Below are 17,794 nucleotides of genomic sequence, written 5' to 3' on the forward strand. Positions count from 1 at the left end.
TTAGTACCTGAAGACAAACGTTCCAGAGCTGCCGTGTCCGAGGACTTCGGAAGTAGAGAGAGAGATTTTACCCACACGCACTTGCTGGCTGTTTTCTGCTGAGAGAAATGATTAATAAGTGATTCTAAAGCGGGGAAAAGAGAAATACAATCATGCACAGTAGCAAGCAGTTATCACCTTCTGTGGTTTGATGCTCTGCCCCACTTGGGGTGCTACTGCTGCCAAGGACGGGACTCAATGGAGTGTCTGCTGGTGCATGCTGGGAGTCTGGACAGATATCAGCCTATATTACAGTTTGTCTTAGGGGATTATTGTATCACATTCAAATGTGGCTTTTTAGCGCAAGTGGAAGACTCGTTAATGTTTCAGAAAATGCCCCTTTGTCTTCTTCCTGTCCTATCCACACTGCAAAAACTCAAATCTAAGTAAGATTGAATATCTCAAATAAGGCTGATATTTGCTTATTTTCTGTCTGATAAGATCATTCTTCTCACCAAGCAGATTTTATGTTGGAGTGTTTTACTTGTTTTAAGGGTTTTGCTCCTAAATGATGTCAGTAAGATATTACAGCTTGTTGCTGAGATTTGATGAGCTATATTGAGTAAAACATGCTTGAAACTAGAATATCAACTGTTGCAAAGCTGTGTCATCAACACTCACAAAGTAATCATTTCTTATTTCAAGCATGAAATAAAAAATCATGACTTTGACACAATTGTGTCTCATAATTAAAACAGATGACAGCCGAATTATTTCCAATGAAACAATAGAACATACGTACTCATATAGTAGTACAGTTGGCACAGTACAGTAAGCTGACAGTTAATATTTAAACATTTAACATGTGACATTTCTAACTATTTTGAACAGAAATAGTTCATGCACATTCAGATAAATTCTTCAAAATTACAATTAAAAAAAATTGGTGGTTGGGCACCAGGCTGGATATATATATATATATATATATATATATATATATATATATATATATATATATATATATATATATATATATATATATATATATATATATATATATATATATATATATATATATATATATACTACCGTTCAAAAGTTTGGGTCACATTGAAATGTCCTTATTTTTGAAGGAAAAGCACTGTACTTTTCAATGAAGATAACTTTAAACTAGAGATGTCCGATAATATCGGCCTGCCGATATTATTGGCCGATATATGCGTTAAAATGTAATATCGGAAATTATCGGTATCGGTTTTTTTATTATCGGTATCGTTTTTTTTGTTGTTTTTTTTAAAATTAAATCAACATAAAAAACACAACATACACTTACAATTAGTGCACCAACCCAAAAAACCTCCCTCCCCCCATTTCTTTCTGTTATTAATATTCTGCTTCCTACATTATATATCAATATATATCAATACAGTCTGCAAGGGATACAGTCCGTAAGCACACATGATTGTGCGTGCTGCTGCTCCACTAATAGTACTAACCTTTAACAGTTCATTTTACTCATTTTCATTCATTACTAGTTTCTATGTAACTGTTTTTATATTGTTGTACTTTCTTTTTTATTCAAGAAAATGTTTTTAATTTATTTATATTATTTTACTAATTTTTTTAAAAAGTACCTTATCTTCACCATACCTGGTTGTCCAAATTAGGCATAATAATGTGTTAATTCCACCACTGTATATATCGGTTGATATCGGTATCGGTAATTAAAGAGTTGGACAATATCGGAATATCGGATATCGGCAAAAAGCCATTATCGGACATCCCTACTTTAAACTAGTCTTAACTTGAAAGAAATACACTCTATACATTGCTAATGTGGTAAATGACTATTCTAGCTGCAAATGTCTGGTTTTTGGTGCAATATCTACATAGGTGTATAGAGGCCCATTTCCAGCAACTATCACTCCGGTGTTCTAATGGTACAATGTGTTTGCTCATTGGCTCAGAAGGCTAATTGATGATTAGAAAACCCTTGTGCAATCATGTTCACACATCTGAAAACACTCTAGCTCGTTACAGAAGCTACAAAACTGACCTTCCTTTGAGCAGATTGAGTTTCTGGAGCGTCACATTTGTGGGGTCAATTAAACGCTCAAAATGGCCAGAAAAAGAGAACTTTCATGTGAAACTCCACAGTCTATTCTTGTTCTTAGAAATGAAGGCTATTCCACAAAATTGTTTGGGTGACCCCAAACTTTTGAACGGTAGTGTATATATATATATAATGTACACATTTATATTCCTTGCGCACTAATTGACTGAAAGAGCACGCATTTGGCGCGATGATGTCATGTTATGGATGGGAAAATGCCAGAAATGTAATGCCGAGCGCATATCATTATGTCAAGATAATGGCACTAAATTTAAATTACTTACTTAATTCAAAAATATTTTTCAAAATATTGAGAAAAAAGGTCTGATATTTGTTTTTTCTATCAAGAAAAGTGCACTTGTTATTCGTGAGAAAATACTTACCGTAATTTCCGGACTATAAGCCGCACCTGACTATAAGCCGCACCAGCTAAATTTAGGGGAAAATACAGATTGCTCCATATATAAGCCGCACCCGACTATAAGCCGCAGGGTTTTGATGTGTAATTAGCGTAGTATATAGGGGTTCCTGCTACCACGGAGGGGATTGTCGGGACAGAGATGACTGTTTGGAACGCAAAGCGTCCCATTTATTAACAATAAATCTTTCAATCATTCAATCAAACTTTCACATCTTTGACATGGCGAACAGCATTCGTGCAGAGTACAAATAATACAACGGTGCAAAGTAATACAAAGTGCTCGCCTGTACGTCATCAAAATAACCAGCCTACCGGTATATGAAAAGTCAGTCTTTAATCATTGTGTCATCGTCTTCCTCCTGCGTACTAAAACCACCGAAATCCTCTTTGTCGGTGTCGGAGAAGAACAGGCCGTAAATAAGCCGCACCCTTGTATAAGCCGCAGGGGCCAGAACGAGGGGGAAAAGTAGTGGCTTATAGTCCGGAAATTACGGTATTTTAAGGTATTTTGGGGTTCATTGAGGTTAGCTAATTAGGGTCCGCTCTGTAACCAGTACAAAGGACTCCCTCAGGGAGTCCTTTGTACTGGTTACAAAGGAACCTATTGTTTTTGTAAGGTTTTATTATTATTCTTCCGCACCGTTGCGCACTACTTTGCCCCCCTTAACATGCTTCAAAACTCACCAAATTTTTTACACACATTCGAAAAGAAGTCCAGCCCACATAGTCAAAAAACCAAACCCCAAAAATCAAAATTGCGCTCTAGCGCCCCCCTAGGAAGAAAACTGCCTCTAACTCCCACTAGGAAGGTCGTAGAGACATGAAACAAAACCCTGTATGTAGGTCTCACTTAGACCTACAATTCATAATTTCACATCTTCGGGCGAAAACCAACAGGAAGTTGGCAAGTTCCCCTTCAAGACGAAAAATGACTAAAAACACTCATTTTTGATTTTTGAGCTGTAATTTGACCCCTTTAAAATACTTCAAAACTCACCAAACTTCGTACACACATCGGGACTGGTGGAAATTGCGATCTAAAAAAAAAACCGAACCCCAAAACTCAAAATTGTGCTCTACATAATTTTTGAAAAAAACAGAGAAAATACTGCTCCTCCGAGGAAAACTCAGAGAAAACTGCTTGTAACTTCCGGTATGAAGGTCTTAGAGACATGAAACAAATACCTCTACGTAGGTCTCGTCTAGACCTACATTTTATAGATTGACATCCTTCAGCGAAAATCAACAGGAAGTTTGCTATTCCTCCTTCAAAACAAAATTTTTGTTACAACCGGTCACCAAACATCAAACGTTATCTCCTCTGAGCGCGTTTGTCGTTTTGGCTTCAAACTGCTACAGGAGAGAGATTGAACCCTTCTGATTAAACTGTCTGTACGGATTTTTGATACGTGCTATCGTTTTGATTTTACGAGCCTTCAAAGACCCGCAGCACTAAAGTTGCTACGGTGCCAAAAATGACAACGAAAATGCAATTACTCCTTCTTTGTCCTCAATACACACAATACCCTATAATGACAATGTGAACTCAGACACAACTTCCTCTAACTCCCAGTACAAATATCGTAGAGACACGAAACAAAAACCTCTATGTAGGTCTCACTCAGGACTACCACTGGACAAAAGTATTGGGACACCTAGGACTAGCACCTGCCAAAAAGCGGACCCGAAACGCTGCTTGCAGCTTTAATTTTTACTTGTTTTGGAAAGTCTTGACAAGCCAAATTTTCTTGTTCTATTGGCAGATAAGTTTGCTTAGTTGAAGTAAAATGCCCCTTACTTTTGTATTTTTTTGTTCTTGTTTTTGAACACTGACTTTTTGCAGTGCAGTGTGTCTGTCTCCAGCCTTTAGGGACCAACAAGCTCATTTTCTCTTAACTGAACTGTCCAACAGGGAATGTCTTCCTTACCACTTGAGAGGTTTGTTCCAGTGGAAAGTGTTGAGCTGGAGGAAACGAGCGTTACAGTCTGGGTGTACTGAGCCCGAGATTCAAACGGCTCCTCTTGCTGCTGCTTAGCCTTCATTTGCTTGGCTGCCCGCTGCAAGACACAGAAGAAAAAGAACAACTGTTTGCATATCAATCATAAACACAGTGGAACCTGGCTTTACAAACCTAACTGGTTCTTGACCAGGGTTCAAAAATAGAAGCACAGTTCTCCGTAAGAAACAATGTAAACATGAATAATGGGTTTCAGCCTCGACAAAAGTCCTTATTTTAGTAAAAGTTTGTACACATTATGCAGTAGTGGATATCAAACAAACACAACAAGGGCGTGAAGGAGGCCAAAATGAAAACAATTAGTTGAACTGTCCTCTTTGTATGCAGCCGCCCTGACAACACACACACAGTCACACAACGCTGCGAGACACACAATGAGTGAATGAACTAGTCGTATATTTTCAAAAATCCGTACAATGAGAGGTCCCACAGTGGTACGGTATGTGACAAATGTCAGCTAGGATTGATAGACACACTATCAGGAAAATAAGTCCACCCCAGATGGGACTCGAACCCACAATCCCTGGCTTAGGAGGCCAGTGCCTTATCCATTAGGCCACTGGGGCCTGCATAATTCCCTCTGGCAGGTTGAAGGCCCCCCCAAACACACTCACCACAGGATACGTGAGAACAAAAGCCAGCCATCCTCCTAGCAGCAGGGTCATGACAGCCAGAGTCAGGCGGTCCTGCCTCATGTAGATGGGAAGCACAGCGGCCGGTTTCTTGGATGTTGCCGAGGTCCTCCTGTCCTCACCTCCTCTGTCAGCTTTGCTATCGCTGCGGCCAACTGGCCCGAACTGAAGGACAGGAGGAGGTTTATTATTCATCATCGCTGTACACTTTTACACAATATGCACTATATATATATATATATATATATATATATATATATATATATATATATATATATATATATATATATATATATATATATATATATATATATATATATATTAGGGATGTCCGATAATGGCTCTTTGCCAATATCTGATATGCCGATATTGTCCAACTCTTTAATTACCGATACCGATATCAACCAATACCGATATCAACCGATATATACAGTCGTGGAATTAACACATTATCATGCCTAATTTGGACAACCAGGTATGGTGAAGATAAGGTACTTTTTAAAAAAATGAATCAAATAAAATAAGATAAATAAATTAAAAACATTTTCTTGAATAAAAAAGAAAGTAAAACAATATAAAAACAGTTACATAGAAACTAGTAATTAATGAAAATTTGTCAAATGAACTGTTAAAGGTTAGTATTATTAGTGGAGCAGCAGCACGCACAATCATGTGTGCTTACGGACTGTATCCCTTGCAGACTGTATTGATATATATTGATATATAATGTAGGAAGCAGAATATTAATAACAGAAAGAAACAACCCTTTTGTGTGAATGAGTGTAAATGGGGGAGGGAGGTTTTTTGGGTTGGTGCACTAATTGTAAGTGTATCTTGTGTTTTTCATGTGGATTTAATAAAAAAAATGTAAAAAAAAAATAATTTTTAAAAAAAAACAATACTGATAATAAAAAAACCGATACCGATAATTTCCGATATTACATTTTAACGCATTTATCGGCCGATAATATCGGCAGACCGATATTATCGGACATCTCTAATATATATATATATATATATATATATATATATATATATATATATATATATATATATATATTAGGGGTGTGGGAAAAAATCGATTCGAATTCGAATCGCGATTCTCACGTTGTGCGATTCAGAATCGATTCTCATTTTTAACAAATCGATTTCTTTTTTTAAATTTATTTATTTAATTTTATTTTTTTAATTAATCAATCCAACAAAACAACACACAGCAATACCATAACAATGCAATCCAATCCCAGAAAGCAAACTCGAGCCAGCAACACTCAGAAGTGCAATAAACAGAACAATTGAGAGGAGACACAAACACCACACAGAACAACCCAAAAGTAGCGAAACAAAAATGAATATTATCAACAACAGTATCAATATTAGTTACAATTTCAACATAGCAGTGATTAAAAATCCCTCATTGACATTATCATTAGACATTTATAAAAAAAAAAGAACAATAGTGTCACAGTGGCTTACACTTGGATCACATCTCATAAGCTTGACAATACACTGTGTCCAATATTTTCACAAAGATAAAATAAGTCATATTTTTGGTTCATTTAATAGTTCAAACAAATGTACATTATTGCAATCAGTTGATAAAACATTGTCCTTTACAATTATAAAAGCTTTTTACAAAAATCTACTACTCTGCTTGCATGTCAGCAGACTGGGGTAGATCCTGCTGAAATCTATGTATTCCTTGAATAGACAATCCTTTTCAATCGGGAAAATATCGTTTTTGAATCGAGAATCGTGTTGAATTGAAAAAAAAAAATTGATTTTTAATCGAATTGTGACCCCAAAAATCAATATTGAATCGAATCGTGGGACACCCAAAGATTCACAGCCCTAATATATATATATATATATATAATATATATATATATATATATATATATAATATATATATATATATATATATATATATATATATATAATATATATATATATATATATATATATATATATATATATATATATATATATATATATATATATATATATATATATATATATATATATATATATATATAGTTTCAGATGAAAGTTCTCTTTTTCTGGCCATTTTGAGCGTTTAATTGACCCCACAAATGTGATGCTCCAGAAACTCAATCTGCTCAAAGGAAGGTCAGTTTTGTAGCTTCTGTAACGAGCTAAAGTGTTTTCAGATGTGTGAACATGATTGCACAAGGGTTTTCTAATCATCAATTAGCCTTCTGAGCCAATGAGCAAACACATTGTACCATTAGAACCCTGGAGTGATAGTTGCTGGAAATGGGCCTCTATACACCTATGTAGATATTGCACCAAAAAGCAGACATTTGCAGCTAGAATAGTCATTTACCACATTAGCAATGTATAGAGTGTATTTCTTTAAAGTTAAGACTAGTTTAAAGATATCTTCATTGAAAAGTACAGTGCTTTTCCTTCAAAAATAAGGACATTTCAAAGTGACCCCAAACTTTTGAACGGTAGTATATATATATATATATATATATATATATATATATATATATATATATATATATATATATATATATATATATATATATATATTTGTAATTTACACTTTTACACAGTATGTACAATGTCACTTTGTCTGCACATTTTTTGTACATATTTTCATTAATTTCTTATATATATACTGTATATATATATATTTATTTTATTTTTCAAAATAAAAAGGGACCACAAAATATACATATAACAACGTACATCTCGAGATATCTAGCAACAGAGGTGAGGGAGTGAGGGGTCATGGTGGCAGGCCGCAGCTCTCAGGCGCTGCCCATCCTTCCATCACCCCTATATACACCTTAATTTGTTTTTGTTTTTTCATTCTTACCTTCTTTCTTCACTGTACTCAGCAGTAGTGTGAACAACAAAGAAAAAAAAATATTTTACAGAAGAAATATGTTTCTTTTCTGCACATGCCAAACTTTTTGAACCTTAAACCAGTAAACAAGAAGAAACTATGCAGCTACGGAGAGAAAGGGCCTTGAATAAAGCAGTGAATGATGACTCACGTGATGCTGGCCATAGTTGGATTGGTGGGAGGAAGGAGACCGAGGAGGGATGACGGCTTCGCCTGAGTGCTGCAAACTGGCTGGGAAATCCCTCAGCATGGTGGTGTGGGCTACTGGTGGGAGCTCGTGGTGGCCTGTGAAGGCATGAGCAAAGAAATGGGACAAATAGAAGAAAAATAGTATATTCAGGGTGTCCCTTTAGAGCTGGTGGTTCTACCTATTAACAACCAGTGGTTTTTCTGGCTGTATATGCTCCCAGGGGGATAGCGCACATCAGTGGACGGTGTGATCTCACACTCCCCCCGCTCACTGACCGTCACACCAACCGTCTCCGGGCCATCGATCCGGCCGAGAGTCAGTCCCCGAGGCTGCCATGGAAAATAAAAGCCCACCATTGAAATGATTCATACCAGTATGTGTAGTGTTGTGCAACCGTGGGAGCATCGCAGCCATAACATAACTTGGGATGGTCACGGAAAATACAGGATTAAACTCACCACTAAGGAGAATCCATGGTGAACAAGGGAAGTGGAGGCATAAAGATGGGAGTGCACTTTTCCAACATAGAGGGTCGGCCTTAAAAAGACAAGAAAAAGAAACTTTAGAATACTTACCGTATTTTTCGGACTATAAGTGGCAGTTTTTTTCATAGTTTGGCCGGGGGTGCGACTTATACTCAGGAGCGACTTATGTGTGAAATGATTAGCACATTAGCGTAAAATATCAAATAATATGATTGATCTCATTCACGTAAGAGACTAGACGTATAAGATTTCATGGGATTTAGCGATTAGGAGTGACAGATTGTTTGGTAAACGTATAGCATGTTCTATATGTTATAGTTATTTGAATGACTCTTACCATAATATGTTACGTTAACATACCAGTTGGTTATTTATGCCTCATATAACGTACACTTATTCAGCCTGTTGTTCACTATTTAGACATTTTAAATTGCCTTTCAAATGTCTATTCTTGCTGTTGGCTTTTAGCAAATACATTTCCCCAAAAAATGCCACTTATACTCCAGTGCGACTTATATATGTTTTTTCCTTCTTTATTATGCATTTTCGGCCGGTGCGACTTATACTCCGAAAAATACGGTAGTACCGGTATACAGTACAACCCTAGTTTAGGACGTGTTTCGGGGATGAATGAGCGGTCCAGGACATGTTCTTTTCCAGAACAAATGTTCCTTTTCCTCGCAGTGACAGCATTTCAGTCACATTTATGTCAGTTTCCCCGCTATAAATGTGGATTTCATAATAATGGCCAATTCTGAGACTCCGTCCACAGTTAAGTCAACGCAAAAATGCCTTACTTTTATTGTTGACTTTAGTGATTATTGATTAGGCGTACTAGCATTAAAATAATAAGTAGCAACCATGGTGAAATCCCTAATTTCTAGTACCGTATTTTTTGGACTATAAGTCGCAGTTTTTTTTCATAGTTTGGCCGGGAGTGCGACTTATACTCAGGAGCGACTTATGTGTGAAATGATGAACACATTAGCGTAAAATATCAAATAGTATTATTTATTTCATTCACATAAGAGACTAGACGTATAAGATTTCATGGGATTTAGCGATTAGGAGTGACAGATTGTTTGGTAAACGTATAGCATGTTCTATATGTTATAGTTATTTGAATGACTCTTACCATAATAAGTTACGTTAACATACCAGTTGGTTGTTTATGCCTCATATAACGTACACTTATTCAGCCTGTTGTTCACTATTCTTTAGACATTTTAAATTGCCTTTCAAATGTCTATTCTTGCTGTTGGCTTTTATCAAATACATTTCCCCCAAAAATGTGACTTATACTCCAGTGCGACTTATATATGTTTTTTTCCTTCTTTATTATGCATTTTCGGCCGGTGCGACTTATACTCCGAAAAATACGGTCCGTCGTTTCTTTGGTTTCTCTACTAGTACTTTGTTGTGATTAGGGATGTAAAGACATAAAAATATTTAACTTCACGGTTATCGCGGCAAAAATGATCACGGTTGTCAATATTATTAATATTGTTGAATGTGCTCAGAAAGTTGTTATGCACACTGAAATTTATTGAATAAGTTTTTTTTAAATAACTGAAATAAGTAGAAACCCCACTGTTTTGCATGTTTTGTGTTTCTAGTGTTTTATTCCTAGTATTTTCTCTGAGCTTTTATTGTTTAAATGTTGGCTTGTACCGTAGCACTTTAAGAAGGATTTAAATGAAAAGTGTGTCAAATAAAATCAGTTATTATTACTATTATTTATTTCTGAGGGGCATTGTGGCGTCCTACTTTGTTCAGCAGTCCTTGAATGCACTGAAAAAACACCTCTGTCTTGTATCACTCTGTTCTAAAAAAGCACAGCTTGTAGGTTAAACGTACACTATTGAATATCCTTGTTGCTCAGACAGCAATGTGTTTAAATAAGTTTAGATTGGGGAATAAATAAACATTGATTGATTGATTGATTGATTGAATGTCGTTTCTTAATGGGGAAAGACCTTAATGTCTCTTGTTTTCATATTAGCATTTAAGCTAGCCGGCGGGCGCCAGTCAGTCGGTGAGTTTATCAAAGTGCAGTTATCAAAATCTAAATCATTTAAATTTAAAACCGTACTACTAATTGTCAGGTGTTTTACCGCGGTTATCATTATTACATAAAAATGTTGATTTATTGGTTCATCTTTTAAAATGTGTAGAATTTTCTGTGCAGGATAGAAGTTCCACAGAATTTGCATTTATTTTGGTTCTTACCAAGATGAAGCAATTAAAAAATGACAGTAAATTCCCCATTTATTGCCATGAATGAATGGAAATTCCACAAAATGATTCTGTTTAAACACAACAACACTGCCATTAGCAAGAAGTGTGTGTGTGACAAATTGTTATTTTATATGACAAGTTTCTTATTGTTTATACTTAGAGATGTCCGATAATATCGGCCGGCCGATATTATCGGCCGATAAATGCTTTAAAATGTAATATCGGAAATTATCGGTATCGGTTTTTTTATTATCTGTATCGTTTTTTTTATTTTTTATTAAATCAACATAAAAAACACAAGATACACTTACAATTAGTGCACCAACCCAAAAAACCTCCCTCCCCCATTTACACTCATTCACACAAAAGGGTTGTTTCTTTCTGTTATTAATATTCTGGTTCCTACATTATATATCAATATATATCAATACAGTCTGCAAGGGATACAGTCCGTAAGCACACATGATTGTGCGTGCTGCTGCTCCACTAATAGTACTAACCTTTAACAGTTCATTTTACTCATTTTCATTAATTACTAGTTTCTATGTAACTGTTTTTATATTGTTTTACTTTCTTTTTTATTCAAGAAAATGTTTTTAATGTATTTATCTTATTTTATTTTATTAATTTAAAAAAAAAAAGGACCTTATCTTCACCATACCTGGTTGTCCAAATTAGGCATAATAATGTGTTAATTCCACAACTGTATATATCAGTATCGGTATCGGTAATTAAAGAGTTGGACAATATCGGAATATCGGATATCGGCAAAAAGCCATTATCGGACATCCCTATTTATACTGCACGTGTGCGTATCTTACTTACACAAGTTGTGTGTGTGCGCTGGCTTGCTCTTTCACAAACTGATAGCTCCACTTAAGAGTGGAGTGGGCGTCCGTCTGGTCGCCGGCCGAAGAGAAGGTGAGGAAGCGCAGCGTTTCCGTGGCAAGTGACAGGTGGGGGGCGTGTCTCAGCGAGTCGCCCAGGTAAAGATAGACCCCCACGACAGGGGAGCCGTAGTCCTGACTCCACAGAACGTCGCCTGGAGGACACTTTTCATGTTATCAACAGAATGAGACGGAAGTGAAGAATGTATTTTTAAGTGCGGCACACCTCGTGTTTGGAAAATCACTTTTTTTTAAGATAATTAATTATGGTTACTTTGCCAGAAATGTAATTGAATTCCTAACAGAATTACTCTTTAATAAATACTTTGAATTACTACGGTAAGTAATTAAAAAAACTTCAAATGTCTAGCACAGGGGTGGCCATTACGTAGATGGCGAGCTAGCGGTGGATGGTGTGTCAATCCATCGCCAGCAGGGCATTAAAAAAATACACCTAAAAATGAGCGATCATCACTTTGGTCACTTGATTGACATTCACGGCACCCGAGGGTCTTGTGAGATGACGCTGGCTGCTGCCAGATCATTATTAAGAAAAAATGACCGACAGGAAGGCCAGAAACACTTTTTATTTCAACTCTCGCCGTACATGTCGTCAAAACTCTAAAGACAGACTGCACAGTTCCTGTCTTCACAATAAAAGCCCTGCTTCATCCTGCCTGCGCTAACAAAATAAGAGTCTCAGAAAGCTAGCGCACACGAGCTAGCAAGCTAGGGAGTTTGCCGCCAATGTATTTCTTGTAAAGTGCATAAAAAGGAGTATGGAAGCTGGACAAACTTTCATGTGGTATTGGACAGAAAGGAGGACTTTTTTCTCCTCCATTGTAAAATGGAAGTCATCACAATCATACCAACTTATATTCTTGTCTTCATGAAAGAAAGGAATGTTAAACATGCTTGTATTATCATGAAACACCTTTCACTTGTTCACCTCTCTTTCATAAATACATCAATATAAATGATATATATGAAAGAGGTAGATCACCTCCACTTGGTACATTGAAAAGTAGCTCGCCTGCACAAAAGGTGTGGCCACCCCTGGTCTAGCATATGCAGTTGAGATGTTTCATGAGACCAGAGTGTTTGTATGTCCCTTTAAGAGGCGGTGTCTGTTGCCTACGTCATCGCCCAGACAGAGCAGCATTAGTTCAACTGTGTTTGCGGGTAGTTATGGCTGCTCTTTTGGATTGTTTGAGCGCTAGTATGAATGTGCTTCGATGGCTGCGGTCTCCTTGTCCACAGACGGGGTATTATAGGATGGCAAGCTTGTCCCGTCAATCACTGGTTTGTTGTACATTATTACCTCGAAGTAGTAGTGTGTATTTGTGCGTGTACTCGCATGTTGTGTTGTTGCCTCCTTCTATTTGATATCATGTGGATTTTAGTGTGGTTGTTTCACTAGTAAAAATATATTTCCTGTAGAGATGTCCGATAATATCGGCCGATAAATGCTTTAAAATGTAATATCGGAAATTATCGGTATCGGTTTCAAAAAGTAGAATTAATGACTTTTTAAAACGCCGCTGTACGGAGCGGTACATATCCGGTAAAACACGGACGTAGGGCATACTTTCCAACCCTCCCGATTTTCCCGAGACTCCCCGAATTTCAGCGCCCCTCCCGAAAATCTCCCGGGGCAATCATTCTCCCGAATTTCTCCCGATTATTGGGGGCGTGCCTTAAAGGCACTGCCTTCAGCGTCCTCTACAACCTGTCGTCACGTCCGCTTTTCCTCCATACAAACAGCGTGCCGGCCCAGTCACATAATATATGCGGCTTTTACACACACATAAGTGAATGCAAGGCATACTTGATCAACAGCCATACAGGTGACACTGAGGGTGGAGGTATAAACAACTTTAACACTGTTAGAACCTTTATTTAACCAGATAAGAAAACCCATTGAGATCAAGATCTCTTTCACAAGGGTGACCTGGCCAAGAGGTCAACAGCACATGTCACAGAGCAGTTTCAAAATAAATACATTAAGACATCCATTTTAAAATACATAAGAGAAGTGTAAAACAACAGAGATTTACATCTTTAAAAACACAGGCACTGTGCAAACGTCTCTCGCTGTTTGTTCCTCAGGACAGAACGGAAGGCTCCAAATGGAAGTAGTTCTGTAAGTTTCAGTTTCGTCTGCAATTCATTCCATGCCATAGGGGCAGCAATGCCAAAAGCTCTGTTACAAATATACGCCACACTGTGAACCCACACCAAACAAGAATGACAAACACATTTCGGGGGAACATCCGCACCGTAACACAACATAAACACAACAGAACAAATACCTAGGAACCCCTTGCAGCACTAACTCTTCCGGGGCGCTACAATTTACACCTCCGCTACCACCAAACCCTGCACCCCCAACCCCGCCCACCTCAACCCCACGCCCCCATCTCCCGAATTGGGAGGTGTCAAGGTTGGCAAGTATGCTCTAGTACAGAGGTCCCCAACCTTTTTGTAGCTGCGGACTGGTCAGCGCTTGAAAATTTGTCCCACGGACCGGGGGGGTGGGGATGGGTGGGGGGGTGTATTTATAAAAAAAAAAAAAAAAAAAAAATTTTTTTTTTTTTTTTACATAAATTAATACAATCATGTGTGCTTACGTATCCCTACAGACTGTATTGATCTATATTGATATATAACGTATATATTGTGTTTTTTAAGTTGATTTCATAAAAAAAATTAAAAACAATTTTTTTTTTTTTTTTTTTTTTAATTTCTTGTGCGGCCCGGTACCGGTCCGCGGACCGATTGGTACCGGTGGTTGGGGACCACTGCTCTAGTATACTCTGGACTGAAGCTGTGTGCCTTCATTGTTTTTGTAGCTGTTGTTTTGAGGCATGTTTAAAAAAAATAAAAAATAATGCACTTTGTGAAAGTCCAAAGTATAGTATTTCCCATAGTTGTAGTGGGTATCAGGATTATCTCAGGGAGAGCATGTCCCAAATTCCAAGCTGCTGTTTTGAGGCATGTTAAAAAAAATAATGCACTTTGTGACTTCAATAATAAATATGGCAGTGCCATGTTGGCACTTCTTTCCATAACTTGAGTTGAAGTTGTTCTCTTATTTTGGAAAACCTTGTTTTTGATTGATTGATTGATTGAAACTTGTGTATTAGTAGATTGCACAGTACAGTACATATTCCGTACAATTGACCACTAAATGATAACACCCCAATAAGTTTTTCAACTTGTTTAAGTCGGGGTCCACGTTAATCAATTCATGGTAAAGTTACATTGTTTAATGCAGTGGTCCCCAACCACGGGCCGCGGCCCATTGGTACCGGGCCGCGCAAGTAAAAAAAAATAAATAAATAATAATAATATTTTTATTAAATCAACATAAAAAACATAATATTTACATATTGTGTATGTCAATATAGATCAATACAGTCTGCAGGGATACAGTCCGTAAGCAAACATGATTGTATTTCTTTATGGGACAAATTTTCAAGTGTTGACCGGTCCCCAACTACAAAAAGGTTGGGGACCACTGGTTTAATGCATCCAGCGGGGCATCACAACAAAATTAGGCATAATAACGTGTTCATTCCACCACTGTATATATCGGTATCGCTTGATATCGGAATCGGTAATTAGGTCCCCCCTTACAACTTTTTTGCAAAATTTTTTTTCCGTAAAATATGCATTTTCTTCCATTTTCTTACATTTACGGGTTTTGTCGGGACTCCTGATGACGTTTTGAGACATCTCCTACAACTACAGCACCAGAATTGTGCTGCTGAAGCAAGTCTGTTTTTTGAATTTTTTTTTGTGAAAAAAAGTTTTCCCAAAAAAAGCATTTTCTGCCATTTTTAGGTTTTGTCGGGACTCCTGATGACGTTTTGAGACATCTCCTACAACTACAGCACCAAAATTGTGCTGCTGAAGCGAATCCCTTTTTTTGAATTTTTGGTAAGGGTGAAGAATCCTCCATCAAGTCTTTTATTGGGCGCCAAACAATCATCCATGCCACACCCACTTCAAGTCCACTACTAAAAAAATGTTTTCTTAAAATATGCATTTTCTTCCATTTTCTTACATTTAAGGGTTTAGTCGGGACTCCTGATGACGTTTTGAGACATCTCCTACAACTACAGCACCAGAATTGTGCTGTTGAAGCAAGTCTGTTTTTTGAATTTTTTTTGGTGAAAAAAAGTTTTCCCAAAAAAAGCATTTTATGCCATTTTTAGGTTTTGTCGGGACTCCTGATGACGTTTTGAGACATCTCCTACAACTACAGCACCAAAATTGTGCTGCTGAAGCGAATCCGTTTTTTTCAATTTTTTGTAAGGGTCCCTCCCCCCTTACGACTTTTTTGCAAATTTTTTTTTTCGTAAAATATGCATTTTCTTACATTTACGGGTTTTGTCGGGACTCCTGATGACGTTTTCAGACATCTCCTACAACTACAGCACCAAAATTGTGCTGCTGAAGCGAATCCGTTTTTTTTTACGACTTTTTTGCAAAAATTTTTTTTCGTAAAATATGCATTTTCTTCCATTTTCTTACATTTACGGGTTTTGTCGGGACTCCTGATGACCTTTTGAGACATCTCATACAACTACAGCACCAGAATTGTGCTGCTGAAGCGAGTCTGTTTTTTGAATTTTTTTTTGTGAAAAAAAGTTTTCCCAAAAAAAGCATTTTCTGCCATTTTTAGGTTTTGTCGGGACTCCTGATGACGTTTTGAGACATCTCCTACAACTACAGCACCAAAATTGTGCTGCTGAAGCGAATCCGTTTTTTTGAATTTTTTGTAAGGGTCCCTCCCCCCTTACGACTTTTTTGCAAAAAAATTTTTTCGTAAAATATGCATTTTCTTCCATTTTCTTACATTTACGGGTTTTGTCGGGACTCCTGATGACGTTTTGAGACATCTCCTACAACTACAGCACCAGAATTGTGCTGCTGAAGCAAGTCTGTTTTTTGAATTTTTTTTTGTGAAAAAAAGTTTTCCCAAAAAAAGCATTTTCTGCCATTTTTAGGTTTTTTCGGGACTCCTGATGACGTTTTGAGACATCTCCTACAACTACAGCACCAAAATTGTGCTGCTGAAGCGAATCCGTTTTTTTGAATTTTTTGTAAGGGTGCCCCCTTACGACTTTTTTGCAAAAAAATGTTTTCTTAAAATATGCATTTTCTTCCATTTTCTTACATTTACGGGATTTGTCGGGACTCCTGATGACGTTTTGAGACATCTCCTACAACTACAGCACTAGAATTGTGCTGCTGAAGCAAGTCTGTTTTTTGAAAAAATTTTTGTGAAAAAAAGTTTTCCCAAAAAAAGCATTTTCTGCCATTTTTAGGTTTTGTCGGGACTCCTGATGACGTTTTGAGACATCTCCTACAACTACAGCACCAAAATTGTGCTGCTGAAGCGAATCCGTTTTTTTGGAATTTTTGTAAGGAGTTGGACAATATCGGAATATCGGACATTGGCAAAATAGCCATTATCGGACATCTCTAATTTCCTGCATTGAACTTGCTGTGCTTCCAACACACCAAACGTCTCGTGGACGGCGTAGTAACGGACATAAAAGTATTTAACTAAATTACTTGTTACTAGTAAAAGTAACGGCGTTACTAACGGCCTTATCGTATCACGCGGTCATTTGAAACGCTGTCCTTACCTGACTCTCTGTCGACTGTAACCACAAGGCCATCCCCACTGGACAAAAGGTGAGCCATCTCTGGGGTGGAAATATCAAAGAATCATAACATGATCTGAACATGTGTTTCTCAGTAATGCGATCCTCTCGTAATCAGACAAGACAAAAGACGTTTGACACTTGAGTTACTTACTATAGTCTTGTTTCTCATCATAGGGCGGAGCCGAGTAGTCATTGTATGTGGCGTTCCATCGCAGCTCCTGTGTCTTGGTGTCGAACATTGTAACTACATACTCTACAGAAGAGAAGACAAG

General features: G+C 37.2%; 1 protein-coding gene and 1 non-coding gene across 3 annotated transcripts in view; both read right to left on the reverse strand.

Moving 5' to 3' along the window:
- Positions 1-17,794, reverse strand: part of LOC133639840 (serine/threonine-protein kinase/endoribonuclease IRE1-like) — a 344,495-nt gene that overhangs the window by 308,378 nt on the left and 18,323 nt on the right. Inside the window, exons 7-16 of one of the 2 annotated variants that reach the window (XM_062033485.1) lie at positions 17,674-17,775; positions 17,502-17,561; positions 11,780-11,996; positions 8,690-8,768; positions 8,410-8,560; positions 8,193-8,326; positions 5,146-5,328; positions 4,442-4,571; positions 178-267; positions 8-98 (exon numbers count right to left, since the gene is read on the reverse strand). In XM_062033485.1, the coding sequence (XP_061889469.1) occupies positions 8-98; positions 178-267; positions 4,442-4,571; positions 5,146-5,328; positions 8,193-8,326; positions 8,410-8,560; positions 8,690-8,768; positions 11,780-11,996; positions 17,502-17,561; positions 17,674-17,775 (1,237 nt within the window). The remainder of the gene's footprint in view (positions 1-7; positions 99-177; positions 268-4,441; positions 4,572-5,145; positions 5,329-8,192; positions 8,327-8,409; positions 8,561-8,689; positions 8,769-11,779; positions 11,997-17,501; positions 17,562-17,673; positions 17,776-17,794) is intronic. The other variant, XM_062033487.1, reaches the window with a different exon arrangement.
- Positions 5,025-5,097, reverse strand: trnar-ccu (transfer RNA arginine (anticodon CCU)). The gene has a single exon. It is a non-coding gene; the product is annotated as a tRNA-Arg (tRNA).

This window comes from Entelurus aequoreus, linkage group LG22 (assembly GCF_033978785.1).
Source record: "Entelurus aequoreus isolate RoL-2023_Sb linkage group LG22, RoL_Eaeq_v1.1, whole genome shotgun sequence".
In the NCBI taxonomy this organism is placed as follows: Eukaryota; Metazoa; Chordata; class Actinopteri; order Syngnathiformes; family Syngnathidae; genus Entelurus; species Entelurus aequoreus.